At 37.0% G+C, this 25,288-nt stretch overlaps 1 protein-coding gene across 2 annotated transcripts in view; it reads right to left on the minus strand.

Annotated features, from left to right (window-relative positions):
• The window catches only part of NPAS3 (neuronal PAS domain protein 3), an 855,298-nt gene that overhangs the window by 416,188 nt on the left and 413,822 nt on the right, over positions 1-25,288 (minus strand). Inside the window, exon 3 of one of the 2 annotated variants that reach the window (XM_068534504.1) lies at positions 19,346-19,428. In XM_068534504.1, coding sequence (XP_068390605.1) covers positions 19,346-19,428 — 83 coding nt within the window. The remainder of the gene's footprint in view (positions 1-19,345; positions 19,429-25,288) is intronic. The other variant, XM_068534494.1, reaches the window with a different exon arrangement.

The following is a 25,288-nucleotide window of genomic DNA, read 5'->3' on the forward strand; positions in this document are numbered from 1 at the left end:
GAATACCACAGATGTGACCACAGCCAAGAGCGACAAAACACATTTAAGAATGACCTAGAATGCCATTAATGCTAAGAGCGCGTACTTGCTTCACAGATCATCTAGTTGCAAAAGAGAAGTTGGAATACATCGTCATGAACAGTATGTGACAATACCCACGTGATTCCCATTAATGTCGGTCACTGTTAAGTATTGTCTTGCAAAGTCTGTGAACTTCTACAATCATGTTTAAAGCTTAGTAAATGTTTTTACAACTCAACTGGAAAGTTATTATAATAAACAATGCAATTTAACAAACGTCTCCAACACTGTTGATAAACAGGTTTCCAATACAGAGAAAAGTAAAAAGGAACAAATCGTTCTTTTTTCTTATACCTAACCAGTTATCCACCAGGAATTGATGATTTCAATAAAGATAGAAGGTTACATAAACAAATGTTTGGAATTGAAAGTAGATACAGAAATTGGCCCCCAGTGCAAACGTGCCCATTTGTCATTCTTGTTCAAGATACTACCTTGAGATAATAAGAAGAGATAAACCTGCTCTTTTCTCTTTTTACGAAGGGTTCCGAGGAATGAAAGAGATGAAAACGTGAATTGTTTATGTTCAGTCACTCAGCTTCCTACTGGGGCAAGTATGATGAGATAAGAAACGTGCTTATTGAAAGGCATATACTCAAATTTGTATGGACTAAGCCTCCCTTTTTTTCACCTAAAAGAGGGAAAGGTTGTTTACTGTCACTATTAGATTAACCAAATGTCTATGGTAGAATATGTACATCAAGAGTTTATTCACCATGCACTGATTTAAATCATTGCCCAAAATCATTTGGCCCTACTCTTCCTTGAGCACTATTATGTTGGCCGGAAAAAAAAGCACCATCATATATGTGTTCACTGGCACACACACTTATCTGTGTATACCTGCTTCCCCCCTGCCACCTTCCTCCAACGATGGCCGTTCAGAAATGACTCATCTAGGGCGCTTAAAATCTGTCACTCAAAGAGCCCACACTGGTCCTCTGAAAACTAGCTATCGTAAGGCCAACATCACCGCTTTTGACAGCTGTCTTAGCAGAGAGACCCAGACATATAGCTGTGCTTCTGCCTGCTCATGCCGTGGTAGCTGTGTCAATTTGGATGCCGACTGCTGGCATAACCAGAGCAGATGCAAGACCCATATGTGCAACTCCAGATAAGATTTCCAAAGCACTGGCATCTGGATGTCAGCTTTTCTCTCCTGGTCCCACAGCTGAATGTTCTGCTAGACCTGATAGTTTCTCTGCTGGGGGCCAGTCTGCTACCGCCCTGTTACGCTCATTGGCACTTCCTAGATTTCAGCGTGTTTGAAAACAATAAGCTAGATAATCACCTTACCCCACAGCACACCGGGAATTTACCTGTTTTGTCAGCTTTTGTACCAAAGTCTACCAAGGGAAATCTGAAAAACTATCGGTGCTATTTCTTCAATTCTTAATTTTAACCTCCATTGACTAGAAACATAGGGTGCAGTGTCTAAAACAGGTATAGGTAAGTTTATACTTACATGCACCAAGTTTCCAACAGAGGCAATTAGCATGAAAAGAACACGCACAATGGCAGATACATTTGTGTGAGTGTTTCTCTGATTCTGTGGCAGCTTCCCCACGGCACTGGAACAGCTGCGTGTCACAGGCACCTACCCTGAAAAACAGCAAGGGAGGGTCTTCACCTACACATCACCTCTCTTCACTTGCTCCTTTGCAAATGAGCCACCGGATGAACGTTTCCTTCCAGGTGGGTGTAACAAAATGAGAAAAAGAGATGCTTCTCAAGTGTGAATAATTATAGATTAAAAATGCTAAAGCCTTCCTCCAGGAAGAAAGAATAGCTTGATAATAAATTGACAGTGACGTGTCCTCCCGCTCATCTGTGCTAGCTTCCCCGAAGCAGAGACCCTTCCTATTGCTCAGGCCAAACCTACTCCCTCAGCGAGGGATGAACAGACCCTCCATCCTGACCTCCAGTGCGTGGCCCACACCTCAGTGAGAAAGAACGTGGAGAAATGAGCTTTGTTTGACTGATATGAACTCCATCCATTAAATTGCTGGGCGATAGATGCCAATGTAATACATACACCTGATATTTCTGTGAAGGACGTAAAATGTAAGATTTAAGTAAATATTGTATCATGAGATTGTTTTAAAAGACACAGAAACTTTAAAATAATACTGTGTGCTGACTTTAAATTGAAATAATTTGATCTCAAAATAAATTAAAATCTCAAAGTCTGTCCATTTTATAAAAGATTGAATCAGAATGCAGACTTAAAATACACAATCTCAAGGTTTTAATTCTTTGAGTATCCTAAGGTTGGTGCTTTCATTTAAAAGTGAAACTGAGCCACTTTTATCAACTATTACACATCGCTTAAAATGAACCTGATTGCCACCAAGCATTTCAGCAAGAAATAACTTGTATTTGGCATTTTAAACCTAATTTATAAAATATGAAAAATCTCAATCATTGCTATTTTACACACATAAATGGAAAATGAAGACAAACGGCCATTTACTCCTTCAGTGATAGCATGCCGATCTCAAAGTTTATTTTGCTTTTGGGGTTTTTTTTTTTTAACACTCTAGAGAACAGCTGGCATGTATTTTACTCCTAATATTGTCTTCTGGAAGAATGATTCATGTAAATAAGGCAGCAGATTACAACATATTGGGAAAAAAACCAGAAGGTTAAGTTTTTCCAGTTCTCAAAAACCCGGGAATAAAAATCACCCCTGAGTATTTTAGGAATGTAGAAGGGCCGACCAGCCCTCACGAAGTTGGAACACTTCTATTCCTTTGTTTAATATTCTTCCTAAGTGCAATCATGCACAAGCCTTTAGAAGGATTTGTCCTCTCTTTCAAAGGGGTTTGACTTGGGCACAGTTAATCATCACTGTGATAAAGCAATTAAAGGTATTCCTAATTAGGACCAAACCAAATGTAAGTAATCAGAAGATTAAGGGGAAAATGACATTATGATGGGACTGTGTTTTCTTTAATGACCTCTTGGCTGAGAAGGACGTTCTCACATTGGTGGACGGGGACTTGGGTACGTAATGCATTAACCCTACCAGGAGCCCAGCATGTAAATGCCTGCAAGTGATAAGAATACATCTTGGAATCATTTAGTATCGCTGACTTCTTAATAACGCTGTCCAAAACATAAGAGGCAATTAATGATCAATCTGTTAGAAGTTACATGAATTCTTTACACAAATTTAAGTCCTTCTACAAATGTATTACAAGTACCGACTCAGAGCAGAAGACACAAAGATGAACAAGACATGATTCCCATCTTTGAGTTTATGATCTAGTAGGAGACATAAGACACACATGCAATCATTTTGGAGTTTTCTCTCCTAAAACCACACATGGGTTTGTTCATGTATATCTAAATGGGGGAATTTTTAAGCATATGAATGATAGCTGGCCCTGAAAATGGTATTGCATTCCCTAAGTTTTAATCAATTGTAAATGCAATCATTGGAATTTAGGATCCTGCCTCTAGACCTGTACCTATCATTCCAGATTAGGATACAAAAATTCATTAGAAATTCTTTGAGAGAAGGAACAACATCTAAATATTCCCCAAATCTGTATTTAGTGTGTCTTATTATAGCAAGCTGTCATTGAATACTTGTTCAATGTCAATAGTCAGGGTCTGTATTTTTCCTGCCCCTGCTAAATTGGTCTACATTTCAGAGGAGGCTAGTTATACATATTTTCTAAGATGAATAGCCTCACCAATACCAAAAATGATGGGCAGTCATATCGGTGGCAAAACCTCTCCTCCCAACCCCAATTTCAATAATCCAGAAGAATCTCCAAGGATTGAGAAAACACAAATAATTAAGATATTCATCAGAATAAATAATATAATCTCCATTTCGATGAATGCTACAAGTTAAAGATCTCAAGGTTAATGCAGATATTGGTAAAAAAAAAAAAAAACCTGGATTTTTTTTTTTTTAACTAAATGGATTCTAAACAGTTATTTTCAATGAGTGTGACTAAAGGGGGAAATGCAGCATGTGGAAACAAGTAGAGCACCCTCTCCTACTCATATTTTCATGTTAAGCATGGCACGCTTTGGGGAAAAATTACTTTGTGCTTTTTAAAGCTTCTCAAGTTTCTCTGAAAATCAGGCTAACCTCTCCAAACATAGTTGCATGAGATGCTATTAGACACAGATTTGTTGATGTGGCCCAAAATGATTTCGCCTCTCTTTCAGCCTCTGCAGGCTGCCCCAAGTCTCCATTTCTGTTAATGACCTATTGCTTCTGTCTGATTCAATTCAGCCCACTGGCTATGGAAATGGCAAGTCTCAGCAGGAGACAACAAAATGGTTAGCAAACAGGGCTGAGCCATGTCATTTTCCTCAAATACTTTCCCAGAAATGAAATGACAAGCTTTAAAATGTTGTCTTCTGCTCAGGGCAAATATTTCTTTATTAAACAAAAGTGCATGTCCTCTAGTTTCCATTCAAACCATAGCTTAAAGTATGCCACTTGAAAAAGTTCAACTGTAAAACAATTTTACCTAATATTTCCCTTATAATTCCTTTCTCTGTCTCTTTCCCACTTCCGCTTCTGGGTTCCATTCCCAGCTGTGCCAGCTAATAACAGCTGCAGGTCCTTAAGCAAGTCAGTTCCCCACTCTGAACTTCAGTTTCTTCATCCTTCAAATGGAAATAATAACAGTATCTAATTCAAAAGATGGGTGAGAGAACCAATCGAGATCATGCGTGTGAGCAGCTCACTCAGTGAGTGCCTGATATAGATTAAGTCTCAACAAATGTGTGCTAATACAATGTTATTATTCCCCAAACTTTTGCATAGTTCTGTATTTTAAATCTGTACCCAGGGAACAAGGATCAGCTGACTTTCTGCTTGTATACATCTTTAATCTTTCAATTTTAGAGAATCTGGAAGTTCCTTACTTTCATATGTTCTTAGCAGAATGAGTCTTCCCTATACATAAGTTCCATTTTTCAAATGGAATCCTTCAGATACTTAACAGTGAAGTCACAATGAGCAGTAGTGACTGAGGTATCCTGCCAATTTTAGTAGAAAATGTGTCCTGAGAAGGGACTGTTCTATTTTGGTGTGAAATTGTTCCCCACTAAAAACAACCTAACTATACTGTAGTCTTCAAGTAAAACCAGGTTAAATGATTACCAATTAGTAAACAATCTGTAGCATAAATTCCCCAAACTGATCAGTAACCTTCTAGTACAGAGAACAGTTTGATCTGCAACAATCCAATTCCTTGCAAAAAAATAACACAGCTTAGCTGAGAATCTAGTGCAACTAATCATTCAGCAGAGATAACTGGTACCAACTCAAAGAACCAGGCCAGGGTATCTTATATTTAGAAAGACCCAACAATGCCTTCCAGAAGATTAAATGCTGTCTAAATTCTGGATTGGACTTTTACATTCAGTCCACCTAAATGTGATCTCAAGAGAGGATACAGTTGATCTTATTATGCATTATTAAATAGTTACTGAGTTTTATCTTCTGTGTGACTACAATTCTAAAAGTATAATTTAAAATGTCATTGAACTATCCTTATGGATTAAAGATGCAATTAAAGAAGTCATTGATATTATCATTGGCCTTTGTATTTATGTAGAACTCACAGGCTTCCTACTTTCAAAAAAAGAATTTTTGGTTTCTTTAGGTCAATTCTACCCTTGGTCTAATCTCTATAACAGACTAAATTTACCAAAACACTGTATCACCCTAAAATGAAGTATGAGAGTGGATTATTTCAGAGGGCATTTTTCTGGTGGCCTAAAAGGTCACCTGCATTTTTTATATCTTTAGAAATGAGGAAAACAGCTGCTCTGACCTGACAATTCCTGTAGCAGTTATCTGGCCTCATGGGAATTTGACTAGGCTCTTCTCTGTGGGCTATCCAACCATCAGTTACATATTTTATTCAACCAGAATAATACATGTTTATAATATTTTCAACTAATTTACCCTAATGTTTATTTTTCCCAACAGAGATAAAGCAAACGGTATGACTTTTTCTTTTCTTAGGCAGAGTTCTATTCTGCCATCACAAAATAACACTGTCACATGAATTCCTTACCTTGCAGTCCTAAATCATCAGATCCTGAGTTGGCAAGTATCCGGGAAGTGATATTCATAAGGTGCTACCAGACATTAATAAAAACAGCTGGAATCTTGGTGATCAGGGAACATGTGACCCAGCTCCTGGGCTGGCTCACAGGCACCTGCCTGCAGCTGAGAGAGGATGGAGCCTGGTAGGATCACATTCCCATTTTGGTTGACTTACAGCTAATCAAATGAAACAGAACCTCTGATGACGGAGAAATATTTGATTTTTATTTTCTTGATGTTGCTTGCCTGTATTTTTTGACCTTTCAACATATTCCTTCTTTTTTTTTCTTTGTTTCTTTACTTTGCACAGTTAAAAAAAAAAGTCTTTTTTAAAATTTGACCACACACATGAGCACATGTGCACAAACACACACAAAGAGGGACAATTACATATGGAAGATTCTTCTGTAATAATCTTTGTTTTAAAAAAGCTAGTGGAATCAACAAGGACCTACTGTATGGCACAGGGAACTCCACTCAATACTCTGTAATAACCTATATTGGAAAAGAATCGGAAAAAGAATAGATATATGTATATATGTAACTGAATCACTTTGGTGTACACCTGAAACTGACACAACATTGTAAATCAGCTGCATAATCCAATATAAAATAAAAATTAAGATAATAAAATAAAATTCTCTGGAAAAAAAGCTAGTGAAGTAGATTACAGATGTGACATTATCATATAAAAATTGTATCATATAAAAATTGACAGACCTAGAGTCCGTCATACAGAGTGAAGTAAGTCAGAAAGAGAAAAACAAATACCGTATGCTAGCACATATATATGGAATCTAAGAAAAAATAAGAAAAAGATAAAAAGAAGAAAAAAAAGAAAAAAAGAAAAAAGGGTCATGAAGAACCTAGGGTTAAGACGGGAATAAAGACACAGACTTACTAGAGAATGGACTTGAGGATATGGGGAGGGGGAAGGGTAAGCTGTGACAAAGTGAGAGAGCGGCATGGACATATATACACTACCAAACATGAAATAGATAGCTAGTGGGAAGCAGCCGCATAGCAAAGGGAGATCAGCTCGGTGGTTTGTGACCACCTAGAGGGGTGGGATAGGGAGGGTGGGAGGGAGGGAGACGCAAGAGGGAAGAGATATGGGAACATATGTATATGTATAACTGATTCACTTTGTTATAAAGCAGAAACTAACACACCATTGTAAAGCAATTATACTCCAATAAAGATGTTAAAAAAATTGTTCAATTATGCATTCAATTTAGCTCTTATTTTATTTAGAGATTTAAAAAAATACCTTAAACTAATTTGGATTCAATTCTTCTAAGCCAGACTTTCCCCAAGTGTGTTTTGTAGAATACTGCTGTTCCTGGATGCTCACAGATGTCTGCCATCAGCTTAGTTTGGGAAACAAGGCACATTACCCACCGAGCTCCCACCCCCAAACTTTCCTCAAACCCAAAAGACTTATGAAGTTCTGGAGATTCAGATGAGAAAGCAACCTTAGCCGTACTGACTGAGTTTTGGGTCCCTAATAAACGATAATCAGCTGGTGTCACTCTATTCTATGTCATTCCTAGCTGATGCTGGTGACAAGAATATAATGTTTACTACACCAAGGACTATTCTAAAGCCAAAAGAACAAGAATCTGTCCCAGATTTGCAAATATCTTTATCATCAGGGAATTATTCATATTCATATTTGACATGTAACCCTAAGATTTTCTAAGACCTCCATCCACTTTTAAAATTGAAAGTATCTTTCTGTTCCCCTTTAATCTCCAAATAATTTGGCCACCCTTACCACTTGAGAAAGAATTAAAGATACGTTCCCATACCTTGCAAACAATCTTCCTATCAGCAGGTCCCAAACACAAGCTGCCCAACCACAATGATATTGCTGCCCTATTTTCCTCCCCTGCCGCAGTGTTACTGTACGGGACCACACTAGGAGAATGTATGTGTGAGGCTAGGACCCTCAAACTACCCCTACTGAGACCCACATCAAAACCAAACTTAAAAGGGGTGTGTGTGTGGTGGGTGAACTGTGTAATTTTAAGTTTGTAGCCACAGAAAGTGCTCATTGACCAGCCCCAAGCTGGGTGACCTGATTCTCTCCTGGTACTTCCAGGATGCAGCGACGGCCAACTTTTGCAGAGCACTCACTATGTGCCAGGCACCGTGCGAGTACCCCATCCGTAATTCTCACAGCCGTCTCTGAGGTAAGAACTGCTACTATCTCCATTTGGGGTTGAGGAAACTCAGGCTTAGAGAGTTTAAATAAACTGCCCAAGTCTACGTAACTAAGAGCAGGGATTCAAAGCCACTAGTCTATGTTACACTGAATTATGCTGGTCTGTTTTGTTTTTGGTCTTCTCTGTTCACAGTGGGAATGCTGAGAGGCAAAACCATGACTCACCTTTGTATCTTGATACTTTCCCTAGTCTCTGATGCAAACTAGGTACTCAGTAAATATTTACTAAACTGAAGCTTAGGATTTTTAAACTTATTGTCTCATTTTCCTAGATCCTGGCTACCTAATTGTGACTAGGAAGTCCCCAGTTATAATTAGTACTAGCTGCAGTCATGTGACCAAAACCACAGTTTCCTCCACAGTAACAGTTACCTCAAACCTCTTCTCCTTACCCACACCTCTCACACTACTTCTCTGTGACTGATGACATGTATTTACCATGCAACTTAGTAAGGTACATGAAAACCCAAAGGGATCTGTACTTGCCACATATATACAACACACCATCATGAAAATTCTCCTGGGAAGGCCTCCCTTCTGCTCTTGATGTGGAAAGGAGCCCTTTCTGGCATGACAGATGATGGACTTTGTGCAATGTGCATGAGGAGAATCATATATGCACGTCAATGTCTCTTCAGCATAATTTATAGCCATATCGATGGCTGCTTCTATCTTCTAGCTCTTCTGGACTTCTGATTGGCTGCTTATTCCCATTTTCCTAAGCAAATCGAGGAGACTGTACAGTATGATGAGAAGGGTAATGGCATATCACATTTTGGTCTAAAAGAAATGTAGTATCCGGAGTCACTTTACAAACTCTACTTTTTCTAGTTGCTTCTAGATTGCTAATGAGATTATTCTGACAACTCCTTCAGTTGTTATAGAAGGATTTTCATTCCCAAGGTGAAAATATATTCTTACTACCAAATTTTAAAATTTTACTGTAAACCAGTATACACTACCAAATATAAATACCACTTATGTAAACAGATAGTTTAGGTTGTGTTCAATGAAAATTATTTATCTTGCTTTAAACCTAAGAGGGTTTTATTGATAATGATCCTTAATTCCTGTGTGGTAATGCTACCGATAAGCATGAACATTTTTCTTTAAAACCTGGCCATTATTTTGGACTACAGAACACATAGAAATACTAGCAGATGTTTATTAAACACGTTCTACATGCCAGGTTCTATACTAAGCATGTTTAACTATACTATCTCCTTCAATCCTCACAACATGCCTGTCGGGAAAACTTCTACTACTGTTTTCTCCATTTTAAAGATGAAGAAACTGAGGCTTAGAGAGGGCAAGAGACTGTCTTAGTTTTCATAATTAATAAGTGGACACATCAGGATGTGAGCTCAAGTTGGTTGGATGCCAAAATGCATGCACGAAAAGAATCTGCCATACTCTGTCACACACCTAGAAAATATGGACAAAGACGGGGCTGGGAACACAGAGGTGAGAGGAGGCCCTAGTTCTGGGATTAAATGTGACTTTGGTAAGAATTTATTTGTTCATTCATTTATTCATCAGTTACTTCTTGAGCACCTATTACATGAAGGACCCAAATTTTCCACTTGAGATATACTACTATTAGCACTTGCTTTGGCCCATCTCTTAAAGATATAGGATGCTTATACCGAATTTAATGGACTTGAGCCTTTTCAAGAAAAGTTTCAGGAGTTATTTTTCCAGATTGTGGCAAATGAATAACCCTAACATCCCCTTCTGTTTTTTATACAATGCGTGAAAGAATCAATGACTTTTTAAATGACAGCTTTAAAATTTTCACAACCATAAAATATTTTCTCATAATCATGAATATGATGTTATATGACTTAAGAAGTTAATTTTGAATAACTTATACTTTTTCCCCCTCAAAGTGAAATTCTAAGGCAATATAGTATTATGAAATAATGGTTTAGTCATCACCCTCTGTGTGCTTTAGTTTTTCAATTTTGCAAATGGAGATTTGATAAAACATACATTCTTGAGTTCATGTGAAGACCAGTGAGATAATTCTTGGCAAACCACACCGAGAGTCGCCAATGAAACCAATTTCATAAGGACGAAAACATTAATCTAGATAGAAAATACATGCTAAGGTCAGAGTGATGTCTGCTTCATCCAAGCCCAGCAACTTAGAAGATAGGCACATTGCAGATGGCAGATCCAATTGACTCCTCTGATATTGGTTTGCCAAATTAGATAAGGGACAAAACACATCTTTTTAATAAACCCTATTTCAAAAGTTATGATTCACTCATATATACACTTCGGTTTACACCCAGGTCAGTTACTAATAGAAGTTGTGAATTAACTTCCAACATGAAAAACATTTTCCTAATGTCAATGCTGACATCTTATCTGAGGTAAAGATATTAGAGAGAACAATGGACAAATTTCTGCTTTTCTTTGCTTTCCTTTTTTTTTTAAATAAAAATACTCTAAGCCTTACATCCAATTGTTTTACAGCTCAATTGATAAGGTGTGTTCCTTTTTTTTGTTGTTGTTCAAGAAAATTTAAAAGCAACTAATTTAAATATGCAAAATTATCTTGAGTTGTTCATACGTGAACTTAAAAGCCGTGCAACACAGGAAAATTAAGTAATTATGCCTCCAAGTTATTTACTGCAATTAAGCTCATTTATCATATGCAAATTAGTGCAAACTGGTCTCATTAGTTACTAAATTACTCAATATGAGCTGAACAATGTAGCACTCCAGTTTGTAATGAAAAATCCCTGTAGAGGCAAGCAGTATCAATTAAGCTAATCTGCATATGCAAATATATTCACTAACTTTCTCTTTTTCTATATTTAGTTTTACATTTTCTTACCATTCTGGATCATTGGGAAATTGCAGGGTCACTAACCTTTTTCTCTTTCCTCTATTACAGCTAGAGAATGCCTCTATTAGTTGAATTTTATTTTATTTTAGCACTGATGTCCGGCAGGATACCACTTTGCCAACAAGGGCCATAAGGAGTAAGAGATGATCGTTTCTTTGATACTTGTAAGTTCCAATAAAATAATGATCATTTTCCTAGAGATGATCATTTCTTTGATACTTGTAAGTTCCAATAAAATAATAAATAAGGGTAAAATTCCAATTCATCAATAAGACAGAAAATACACTTAACATATTAGCTCTCACAGAAGTCTTTTGAAAACACTGCCATCAAATGTAAAATGAATGTTGACTTGGCTAGGCAGCATCTTATGTAATAATTTTTATGTTTGTATTAGTCAGTTTTTGAGCTGTTTTAGGTATTATTCACTTTTCTTTGTCCAGATGTTTGAATTGCACTAGTCTACCTTTTATTGTCTCTTGCTGAATGAGATGACAGAAGATGCTAATAACAGATTTGGCATTCTCCAGCCCCACTCCAACACAGTGGTAAGTAGCTCTTTTGCCTATATGTCTACTTTCTCTAAAGGATCTTCTTAGTCTTCTACAATTGAGTGGGTCTCAGATACTGAAGCAGTGCTGTGGCTAGAAATACTTAAATGATAACAAAGATACAAAACGTCACAAGATATTTTCATTTTGTTTTCCTTACTACACTAACCCAAATTTTTAAATATTTCTGGGAGAGAATCTATACGTTCTCATTTGTCTAACAAGAATTCTGCAGGGCCAAAATAGTATGTAGACCAACCATGATTCCAGGGTATGCTCTTAAGCGATCTTCAAAATATGACTAAAAATGGAAACATAGATATTTAAATGTAAATCCTAATTTTATTTTATTCTACATCTCATCCATAACATCCTCTTTTAAATCTAGGCTCTTCTTTCACTTTTACTCTCTATTCCATGGTTGAAGGTGTTATGAGAAAGAAAAACCACATGATCGAAATCTGACATTTCACTGAGATCGGTGGCATCGTCCATATTAACGCACACAAACCTCTGACGACTTGGCTTATCAAATAGAAAAATAGCTACATTTGAGTTCCCCCTCTTTTTCACCATTTTAAGAAAATACATACTTTAGTTAAACTAGTCTGCTAAGGTGATGGCCATATCCGTCTTCTACAAGAGAGTTGTTCTACCAAAAAATAATCCTTTCAAGAACAATTATTTCCCTAATTATGCTGAGGAAGACAGGCAGTCGTGCGACTTCTCTGCCCAGCCTTTTCTGTGCACTCCCAGGCAGAGACCCTCAGGTGCTATACTGTAATACTGAAATGGTCTTGGTGAGTCTCTCTTGGTCTTCCTCAAAGGGTCTGCACATGGTATTCTCTTTCATTTATGGGGTTTGAATGCCATAAGAGTAATACAAAAATGTCTTAATACCCAGAAATAATGCAGAGTCAATAACAGATATAGGAGGGTTCATGCAACATAGACAAATCCAAAACTAACACTGGGATACCACACTTCCACCATTATCTCCCTTTAAGGCATTTCTTATAGAATATTTTTATTCTCCCAAGACTTCATTTGAATAATAATTTTAGTTCTGTATCACTTATATACAAAAGTGTGGGTACTTATGTTTATATTCATCCAACTCACAAAATTTCATTTATTGTAATATCCAAAACTAGTTATGGATAAAAACCATCCTTCAGTTTATAAGTAATAGTTATTAGTAATGATATGTATTACTCAATGTCAGTTATATAACATATACCTATCTGTAGTTCACCATAATGTGCTCACAGTGAATACAAATATAAATCCTAAAGATCTTCCACATACAAGGTTTGATCTGATTGCTTTGTTTTGACACCTGTGAGGTTAAGTAAAGTGGCATTACTATGGAGTATGCAAAAGCAATACCACAATTTCATATAACAATTATATAAGCTTTATTTACAGAATAAAAAAAAACTTAAACCCTTCTGCTAAGGGCATGCAAATAATTAAAGCACTCCATTCATAAATCTGGCACCTAAGGGAAAGTCATTCCACTAGTTAATTTTATGAGTTACAAAGATGATATTTGTTACCATTTTCTGTTTCGTTAACTTTGATGAAGTAAAATATGAATATTCTATCTGGTCTCTAAACTGGAAAAGTAAAAGTAAATATCCACTCATATTTTTAATATTAGGGAATCATGAAGTGAGAACAATAATGCCTAAAGAAAGCTTTTAAAGCAGGAAACAAATTAGTGCTTAGTCACAAGTACTATATTCAGGAAAGATTTCACATAGTGACCTAAAGTTCTTGGATTTTTACTTAGCCTGTCACAAATAGCACAGTTCTCAATCTTGACCCCTTGCCCTCCTGTTCCTCCCCTTATTAATAAGAGTCAAAGAAGAATAAAGTCAAATAAACGCCTTGACTCAGGCCCAGTGCCTACACCTCATAGTTGTGCAGCTGCAAGGCTGACATCCCTTGAATGCCTCACCTCTCCTGCAGAAGATGCCCCTGTCCTGAAATCCATGCCTGAAACAGTTATAGGTTCACTGGGGCTACTAAGGGTCATAGTCAGTAGTGAGGCTTTTGTGTATATGATGTGAATGGTGGTCCCAGAACTACACAGTACACAGCCTGGGCGATGGCCTTGCCTACATACACTGGTATTGGATCATTAAATTGGAAAATAACTTTGCAACAGTTGATTTTTATATTGACAGAATCACCATTATGTTTATTTCTTTTCCCCTCTCAGGAGGAAAGAAGTCACATTTTAAAGGATCCACCAAACTTTCTAATTTTTCCTAAGAGAATATATGGCTAATAAGATGCACACAGCAAACACATATATTGTAGCCCACAGAATGGATGGATCAAAAATTAAGCAGTCTATCTTCATCCCCCACCCCCAGCTCTCTACACCAAGGGGTCCTTTGCACGCTTTTCCACAAAACATCACTGGGGGCATGGGGAACAGGGAGGCTTGGCACCTGGTGCAGAGAATACCCAGGTATTTCCTGAGCCCCATCCTGGTGTTCAGAACTGATCTCTATTTTACCCTCCAATTCCATCAGAACCCTAATCCTGTTCACTCCAAATATAAATTCTTTCCTTTTATTACCATTGTCTTTTAAAACGTCCTCATCATTTCTTGGCAAGTATTTATAATCTAACATCCTGGGTTCAAATTCAGCTCTCACTTAAGTAGCCATGTGAATGTCAGTCAGTTATGTGAGTTTTCTAAGAAGTCTTAGTTTACTCAATTGTAAGGCATGCAATCAGAGCACCTGTCTCACAGGTACATATTGTAAGTATTAACTGATGATATAAGCAGAGTAGCACAATACATAGCACTTAATACCTACCAAAAATTCAATAAATTTAAGCTAAAATCAAACTGGATTAGGCCTTTTCTAATTAAAACACACTTCCCTTGGTATTTTCATTAGAAATGCAAGCTTCTAGGTATAATCAAAATACTCAATGACAAAAAAAAATGGTCAATTATGATACATCCACAGTATGGAATGGCATATAGCCATTAATAATAATGAAAGCTTATCCTTTCCTAATGCAGACATGACCACTAGATATTGATTTTTAAAAAGTTGATTGCTAAAGAGCATATCATTGACCAATGCTTGACCCCATGAATCTCAGAAATATAAACATACTCTAAACAATATTAAATACAAAATTTTCCTGTAACACTACCTTCTCATCTCCCATCCATCCTTTACCGCAAACATCCAGACACTTCTATCACTCTTTCGGTTTGTCTTCTGCACCTAAATTTTTACTGCAATTGTTTTAATTGACAAAACCCATGACATCTCTTCAGTGGTTACCCTACTGAAGGATTTATATCCTCAGTCACCTTGATACTCCTTCCTTAAGCAAAATCAAATCCTGTGGTTTCCTCTTATCTTTCTGTCTACTCCTTTCTCATTTTCTACTTGCATCTTAAAGTGATGATATATACAGGGTTGCCTCTCCTCAACCCTTTTCTCTCTTTGTTCCATATCATTTCCATCGGTCTGCAACTCACTGCTTGATTTGAACTACCATTCATCTACACGCTAGTGATCAGTAATCCCCAGCCCTATTTTTACCCCTTACCTTGATCTTGCTGTAGAGGATCAGACGCTGGTTTCCAACTGCTTACCTCTTACGGACTTGGCTATGTAAGAGGATATCCCTTTCAACCTCTCTCAGGCAAGAGTATCATTAGGTAGGTAGTTACCAGTCTAGAAAACCTGTGGTCATTGTTAAATCCTATCATTCCTTAGCCGTTCATATCTAATTCATACCAGGTGCCAATAATTCTATCCCAATTCCATACCGTGTCTCCATTAATAGAGCTTCTATCTTGGATAAGATGTTCATTTGGACTGTTGTAATAATTTCCTAAATTGTCTCTTTATAATAGCCTCTCACAACCCAAAGGCTTCCTAGACTGTATTTTAATAATAACTCCAGAAACAAACCAAATATTTACCTTGTCACTCTCTTGTATGAAAGCCTTCTCCACAGGCTCATTGCTGGTTATAGAATCCTGGCTTGGCTCACTGGGCCTGTGCAATATGGATCATAAGTTCTCCATCTTTATCTCTTACGTGCTCCCCTGTGCACGTAAAACAGCCATCAAGTTGAACATCTTACCAGTCCCCAAACAAGATCTATTATGACTTGCCCCCATGCCTTTGTGTTTGACATTTCTTTGATGGCAATATTCTTCCATTGTATTTGCCTAATAAACTCCTATTCATCCATCAACAACTTGAGACGTCTTCTCTGATGCCTTGTGGCAAATTCAGAGCCTCGCTCTTTCGCAGCCCCATAGTACTTGACCACTGTGATGCTTCTCACTTTATGAAGCCTCCTGGTTCTTTAACCAAATGACTGCAAACTAGTTAAGGAGAGCAGCTATGTGCCTACTACAGCAAATTCTGTTGTTACTAAGTATTTAATTTTTTTCTTTTTTCATAATGATGATAAACTGTGATATTAGAGACCACGCCTACCTTGTTGACCACACAGGGTTTTTTTTCAGATATTTGCAAATGAAAGAATGGTAGGAGAGAAGGAAGGAGGAAAGAATTCATCCCAGTGCCCATGAATCAACCAGATTCAACTATGGAACCTCCTGAAGGAAAATAAGGAAATCATCTTACCCTAGCATACTACTGAGATACTTTGAATGTGGTACAGACACAGATCTATGGGTTCAAGAGTTATCCTGCTAGGAGGGAAGATATCTAACCAGATAGCTTAAAGGAAGCCCTTCTTGTTACTACTACTTCCCAACCCCTTCCTCCCTACCATTCTAGCTTATCATTTTGAGGAGCATATACAGTTCTTCCCCTCCATAACCTTTGGTTTTAGAATCTAATGATAGGAATTTCTAGTTTCTATGACAATTTCAAGACTACCTAGTGCAACCACACTTGGATGTCTGACTTTCTTGAAAGCATCCTTACCAAGCCACCTATACTTCTCCTAAGGCTAAAGGCTTTGAGCATGTTGGACATATAGACAGCCCTATTTGCAAGTTTTGTTATATGAAGGTGATTTTTTTTTCTATTCAATTTTCACCCCTTTCTCTTCTTTCTACACTCTGAAGCTACACAGAATGTATCTAATCCTTTTTTTTGGCATGAGGCCTTCAGATAGATAGAGAGGATATTAATGTCCCTTTTACGCCACATGTTTTGCACACGTAACTTCACCAAGCCCTTTGCCACACCTCATGTGACACGATTTCTAGTTCACAAACCCATCTAGTTATTCCACTCCAAATGACTTCCAGCTGCCTATGTTTCTCTTGAAGAGTGTTGTCTAAGGCGGGTGTGACCAAACCAAAGAGCAGAGAGTTCAGCAGCCTCATCTAGGTCCTCTGCTCTCTCAGTGGAGTCCAATGTCGAACTGGCACTGGGAACAGCCATCCTATATTATAACTCTACGTTGCTCTCACTGAGCTTATGTTCCATTCAAATTCCTAAGTTTTGTGTTTTAAATTAGTTTCAAATTCTTGCAGCTCCTAACAGAGGCTCCTTGCCTCCCTACAGAACACTGAACTCAAGATTTCCAGAGAGAATTTACAGGATGATAGAATACTGTTTGAACCATTTCTCTCACTGACAAAGTCTTATGCACTGACTGCATCAGAATATAAATAGGAGTCATCCTGGATCACATCAGAATCTAACAATGTACAGTTGGCCGTACGTATCCACAGATTCAACCAACACGGATCAAAGATATTCGAAAAAAATCCAGAAAGTTCCACAAAGAAAATCTAAACTTGCCACATGCTACCAACGATCTATATAGCATTTACATGTTATTACATATTACAAGTAATCTAGAGATGATTTAAAGTATATAAGAGGACATGCGTAGGTTATATACAAATTCTATGCCATTTTACATAAGGGATTCGAACAACCACGGATTTTGGTATCCACAGGGGTCCTGAAACCAATCCCCCACAAATACAGAGGGACAGTGGTATATATGGTATCACTCATACAAAGCTTATAAAGGAGATTATGCACAAAAATGTACAGAAAAGAGGGAAATAAAAATTCAAAGATTTAGAAAGAAATATCCTCTCTGTATCCCTGAACCTAATCTACTGAAAAGGTAATTCAAAACTTTATGTGCACAATAGAAAAGCATCTCCCAAGGTGTAGTTCAAGAAACATCAGTTCTATGGGATGTTAACAGATATTAGTGGAGAAATGAGAAATATCGAAATAAATAAAAATAAAGAAAGAAAGACTTTTCAGGGCCTTAAATTTGCAAATGTGAATTGTGACATCTCAGACCTAATAAAACATCAAAATTATCTCAAAGGGTTACTAAAAATAACAAATTCCTGGATTTCACCCTGAAGATCCTGATTTACTAGGTCTAGGAGAGGCTCAGGAATTTGTCCTTTGAACAAGTGTCTCAGGTGATACTGAAGCTGCCAGCCAAGGAACCATTTTGGAGAACCACTCTGATTTGACCATGGACATGTGATGATAGCAGTTTTCTAGGGTACATATTGTCAGAAATAATATGGTAGATTCAGCACTACTTTTGGCTATCTAGAAAATGAAAGCACCATAGAGGCCTTTTTTTTTTTTTAACAAAAAATTACTCTGAATGGACAGGAATCTGGAGTTTAGCTTTATTTTTACCCCAAATCTCATCTAAGAAAAACATAACCATCTTTTTCAAATAAGATGCCTAAATATCCCACATGTGTCTGTTTCTCTAATTCCATGTTAAAAATGTATTTTACATGGTAAAGAAAAAAAGCTTTGGCAAGGGCAACATTTATCCTGGAAACAGAAACAACGTAGAACAATTACCCTGTGGATAAAGGAAGATGGGTCAAATTGATGGCAAAGCCTTAAGAGAAAAAGTTTTGAGTAAGTGAGGTGCTAAGTTTGTGATCAATTTTCTCCAAGACTAAATAACTACAGGTCCACCCTAGTCACCCTCACATTTATTTGTCATGAAAGCCACTGGAAAAAATCAAATTATTACTATTTGTCACCTTTTACTTAAAAATATACTCTAATATCTCACCCTGACAGAGACTGTAATTTGGGGAAACAAACATTAGGATTGGAAGCACTTATGAATACAAACTCAAGCAAAGAACAACTGAAATTTGACAACACATAAAAATGTCGCACTACTTTCACAACAAAACTATTTTGCTCTTCCAAAAACAATATATAGCTCCAAAGACACACACATATGTCCACTTACAAATGCAGCACACACAATCATTCTGGGAACAGCCAGCTACTATACATTGTACATCAACTGAATAGTGCAATTCATCTCAATTATTATAGCACAAATAATACTTGCCCTCCCTTTCTCATTAATATGCTCTCAAGGGATGGCTTTCTAAAAAGGAAAAAATAAATTCATAAGAATTTCAGAATTCCAAGATAAAATAGCAACAGTCATATACATAGCTGTAATAAAAGACATTTTTATAAAAAGAGTAAACATGGATTTTTCTTAGTAAAATATAAGCAAGCTTCTTTTTCATTTAAAGGTACCTGCAAAATGTGACTTCCCAAATGTGCTTCAAATACTTCAATGGCCAGTGCACTGGGGCTTCTCCTTCGCTGTGCACCTATAACTTAAAAGAAAAAGAAAAAGAAAAGAAAGAAAGAAAGAAAAAATTAAGTTGGGGCTCTGATTTACACCTTCAGCTTCATTTCTCTGTAATTGTGTCACTAGACAGCTACTATATCAAAGAGATCTGAGAGAAACACAACCCAGTGTTAACTTTGGTTCTGAGTTGCCTGAGCAAAATCAGAGCCTATGGTGAATTTCCATCTCAGAATATCAACTTCTACAAACATGAAAAATCATATCCAGACTTAAAAAAATTTTCTTTTCCTTTTTGAACTATTTTTCCTACACTGGAGCAAAAAAACAAAACAAAACAAAAAAATATGAATGTTCACGTTCTTTTAAAATAAATTGGTAAACTGTTTTTCTTAAAATTTAGGTATTGTTGTTTTTAAAGCATATACATATTGCCTTTTCCTCCCAGAGAAACCTGAATGTTTAATATCCTCTAGGCTAGAAAAAAGCAAACAGGACTTTTTTAATGTTCTAATGCAATAACTTTATCGTAATTTAATAAGCACAACATGTCGGCTAAGAGATTCTCATTAATGACTGCTTGCACTAGTGTTAAGTGTCTCAGGATGGCTGGATTTCATATTTACTGAACATTCACATGTAACTATTCCTACAGGACCTACAGGGAGCCCAGGTGGATGCTTGCCCAGCATGTGTCTTGCAGGTCAGTGACTGTTCTCTTATCTGTATACTTCTGTTCTCCTACTAACTTATAGTTTGTCTTTCTCTTCCTGGCATACCTTACATGTGCTGTCTGCAGGCACATACACCCAAAGGGCCTCCCAATCCCTAACAGAAGAGCTTAATGCATGATACTTGGGGATCCAAAATTGAGGGCCTTCTCTTCACAATTTTTTTTTGGAATGGGGTCACAATTTGCTTTTGAATCTGTTCTGGCTATTTTCCCTGTTTTAAAAAGTTCTCAAACATAAAAATCAATTTGCTTTCCAGTAATTTATGAACAAAAATATTCAGAACTTTTCCATATTTCCAACGAGTACATTCCTTATGTCTTCCTGCTTTTCTTAAAAATTGTATGACAAACCTCTATTCTCTCAAACCTAGACACCATAAATTGAAAATAAAATCAAATCCCCTACTTTCTTACTTCTCAAAACACTCTCAGCTAGTTGACAAGAAAATTCCAGCAAAATGCTGCTGGGATAATTCTGCTTCGTTTCAGTTACTAAGTCAGTCAGTTGGATCCATAGCTTAGTAGGGATTATAATATAAATGTACTTATGATTATTGTGCTGTGCAAAATAGGCAGTTTACCCCTGCAATTGCAAGCTAATGTCTGCCAGGTCTGAAAGGCACTTTGAAAATTGCATGAGTGGTAAGTATCATTATCACTAGCAAGAAGAAATAAAAGGGGCATTATTTTCATTGGGAAAATTTATAAAATATAATTGAAGAGTGATTATTATCAAAGAATATTCCAGCTGGAAGGGATCTTAAAGATCTCAATTCCAAATTCTTCATTTGCTTCGGAAGCAAAACACACAACTAATATTCTTAAAATAGAAAAATCAGTTTTCTATCCTGAGACTAATCATTACTGTAAGCATAGACATATGATTTAAAAATTTTTAATCTAAGATGTACTTAAGACAGTACTACTGGGTGTGTGTGCATTTCTGATTAATTTCCTATTCTAACATGCACATTACTCCCTTCAAAACTCCTTTGGCATTTTTGATAATGCAGCTGTCTTGCTGAATACTGTTTTCAGTTTCTAGAGTGTTAATTGCACATTATGGTAGCTTGGTGTGAATGATCCCACATGAATAAAATCTGCAGTTCTTTTTTTTTTTTTTGTTAAGATTGTTGGGGGGAGGGGAGCTTTGGGGAGGCAGAAGGGGGGTGTTGAAAAACTTCAAAAGTGTCCACTCTGTTTTTGAGGCCGTAATGAGGATCCAGAAAGCTCCTTAATAATAGTTCATAATTTGGGGGCATTTCAGGACTTCCAATTATGAGGTTCAAAATAAACCATTGTACCTCACAGAAGAAACGGGGTTGATCTTAGAGAACATAGACTATTCTCCAAAGAACTGGATTAAGAGTGGGGCAAGAGAGCAACAGCCACCAACCTACAGAGGACCCTAAAACATCACAGGAAAGGAAAGGAGCATGTTTATTTACTAGAAGGCCCAAGAAGCATGCTCCAGTAACAACTGCCCTCTAGAAGCATGGAGACAGGTGACTACATTGGGGTCCTGCAGGGGTTATTTAAGCCTGCCCATTGATGGCCTTTCTTTTCCTGCCTTTCCTCAACTTAGGGCTCAGCTGTTCTCTAAGTAAATGTTGCAAATGCATAAATAACTAGGAATTTTATTTTAAAAGCTCCTTAGTCAGCCTGGGGATCCCACATGCCTTCATCAGCTCTTCTATCCATGAGTCCTTCCTGCATAGTTATTTTTCTTTGTTCTTCAGACTCTCTAGAAAATTGAGTGTGCACCCTAGTACATGCTAGCATAACATACAAGCATCTCGTAAGTGGTTTCATGCTTTTCTCTTCAATGGCATTTTTATGGCACTGGAACTTCTCTTGATTTATATGTTTTGCATTTATGCAGGTAATATGGGGCTGTAATGACAGTTCCTAATTTTACAACCAACATAAATATGTTAAACAGGAGTCCATTATGCCCCCAGTAGAAGCCCAGCTCTGACTGTAGCATTATTGGTAACTGAATAGATGTTAAATAATGTACTTTTTATCTTGTACTTTTCATCCTACCACATTTGGTATTTTGAGTATTGAGACAATAATCTGATAACTCAGGAACGATGCAAACAGTTATTTTGTTCCTCTATGTTAATCTCATTGTGTTTACGGAGTATCATTTATGCTTAAAGAAAAACTAAAGAGGCATTTCCTCAGTGAGGCTCATCATTCTCAGAAAAGTAATACATTGCTTATGAAGCTCTCTCAGATTGTTTTATTTTGGAAGTTGACAGTTTCTAAAACCATTTGGTAGCCCCCACACACTGCATACTTCTTATTGCTGAATAGGTCAATGCTTTATCTGACCTACAGACACTTCATTCATTTGTCTGTTCAATTAAAAGACACTGCGTTTGAAATTTAAACAACACTAAATTAACTAAAAAATGCACAGCACATTGCTAAATAAATGGAACACGTAATCCCATATCTGTGAGGATTATATCTCTTAAGTCACTGACAATGAGATGTGAGAGTTGTATAAACTGAACAGGTTATATAAACTGTTAAAAGAAAAAATAATCAAGCTATAGTAATATAGTAATTCAAATTCGATTCAGCATTTACTGAGTACCTATTTGATGCTGAAAACTGCTAGCTACTGTAGAGTAACTAGTGTTATAAGACCTAATAAACGTTCCATAAGAAAATTTTAAGCAATTCAAAACAAACCTAGGCCCAGCATATAATTATCAAGACCACAACATGATCATCTCATGTTTTTCAAGGGTTAGAAATAAAACACCTAGAGTTTTAAGAGACTTTAAGTGGAAGAGATATACAGGGAGAAAGATTTTTTAAAATCAACTAAAGAAATTCTGATTGTCTCAGAATTCTAAAATGATGTGATGAATCATTAGGATTGTGCCTTTGGCCTTTCTCTCATTAAAAAATGGAAGACGGAAGAAAACCCCAATCTGAAATATGTATCTGAAAAATTAGTTTTGTCCCTCAACAATGTCAGCAAAAATACTCTAATCTAGACTCTTCCACATAACCTTGTGAGGTAGTCTTGGAGAATTAATTAAGTGCAGTAAAAGACAATTCCTCTTTGGGGAAATATACCACACACCCCAGTCATATTCCTAACCAGTGCCTGTCACCTTCGGGGATGCACAAACACCAGGAAGACTAAGGATTATCGCTCAGTGGGAGTTTGACCTATTCAGCCAAAAGGTCAGCTTGCCACATAAGAACCCATTACAAAACAGAAACAGGACAGCTCAGTGGACACACATAATGAAAGAGGGAAAAGTCACGAGCCCTTCTTGCCTTGTGTCCTGCATTGCCCTTTTCCTCCTAACCCTCCCCACACCCATTTCCAGAGAAGCTGGCACTGCCCCAGCTCCTCACCAGCACAGCTCACAGTGGGAAGGTAAAGCACAGGCAGGGAGAGAGAAAGGGGCTCATTATTTCAGGGATCACTTGAAAAAGATATTCAAAGGTAGAGTATGACATCGTGAGGCAGGATTTCCAAGAGATTGTTTTATTTGGAAAAAGTTGTCATTAGCAGATAGGGAAGACCGTTTTAGAGCTACTTTCTCATCCAGCTCTCCCTCCGTGGGGAGCAGAATGGCAGGATGGGTGAATGGAACCTTAACATTCTGCAGGTGCTATTTCAACAGTAAAATCATCCACCGAGTAAAAAGGCAAGCTTTATGGGTACCCTCTGAATCTGTCATCTAAGGGGCAAGGCTCTGTTCCCACACTGAGCTTGGGGGAAGAGAGGACTGAAGGGCATGCTTAATGAAATCCCGACATCACTCCCTGGGCTTTAGCACTTGGGCTAAGCAAAGTCAGGGTCTGGGAAAGAATGGAGTACAGAATGCTTAATGAGTCTTTCCATGGCTACCAAAGAGAAGAAAAGGGATTTCCCTTGAAGAATGTCAATTAGCCTCCCTCACTGTAGGGCAAATGAAGCCAGGGAGGGTTTTCCCAGGAGCCTTAGAAGTTTATGAGGTATGCAGTTGTGTGTGCGTGTGTGTTTCCCTTTATATAAAATAAACATTTATATGCCTTCATTGACTATGGGACCAATTCTTCATTCTGACACTCATTCTCACAGCTCTGCCTACTGCCCAAATTCACAATTTGTACCCTTTCAACACTAAATTCCTCATTGTTTGTGCATGCCCTAAACATTGGGGGAATTTCAGGTTGGGATGGAGATGATACACTCAAATAACCAGTGTTAGGTACCAGCTTAACCCATACAGCAGCACTAAAACAGAAACTCTATTGTCAAAAGCAGGATATGTGGAGTTTCCACACAATGCATAATGCAAATATCTGAAAACAAAGAATAACAATGCTTTTACAGTGTACTTTCAACCAAGATTAGTTTTCTGCCACTTAAAATACAGGATAACTGAGGACCACAGAAGAGAAATAGGGACAAGTATTATTAATCCAGCATTTGAATGTTAGATTAACATTAAATATAAGAAGGAAAACCTCCCATATTCAAAAATAGTACAGTTGTTTATTTTTAAATTCATATCTAGAATATTTTTAAAAATCAAAAAATACATCTTAATAATTCATATCCCAAACCCATTAACACATTATATTAGCCATTTAGACAAAAGAAGTATTTAATCTATTAAAATAATTGAAACTCTAAGAAGTCTTATGCTGAATCAAAAAATTCTTTGAGAAAAAAAAATTCTTTGATGCAACACATTTAAATTTCTCCCACATTTTAAGTATGGATTGAATATATTAGGGAAAAGCATTAAGGGTGATACGACTGTGAGAGTATTAATATTTACAAATGAATTGCTGAATTTAAGAAGAAGGAACCATGTCTGCTTTTCTCAAAAAAGCCTATCTGTATGGCTTCAACTAGTACAAACTAAGGGGAAACACAACATTCAAACAGATCTTTTTAAACAAGGATGTGTTTATCATGAGCTTCTTATCTTCTGAAGAACTAAGTAGTATTCACATATTTTTGAAAACTTTTCTTTACAAAACTTTTCTCCATCAAAATGGCAAAATTGTCTAAAAGTGAAATAGCACCGAAGTATTACCTTAATAAGTCTTGAAAAGGTTTTTGTACAAATTACAGGGACTTCTTTTTAGTACTGAGTTTCCATTGTAGAGTCATTTTGGGACTTGC

The sequence above is a fragment of the Eschrichtius robustus genome, chromosome 1 (genome assembly GCF_028021215.1).
Source record: "Eschrichtius robustus isolate mEscRob2 chromosome 1, mEscRob2.pri, whole genome shotgun sequence".
In the NCBI taxonomy this organism is placed as follows: Eukaryota; Metazoa; Chordata; class Mammalia; order Artiodactyla; family Eschrichtiidae; genus Eschrichtius; species Eschrichtius robustus.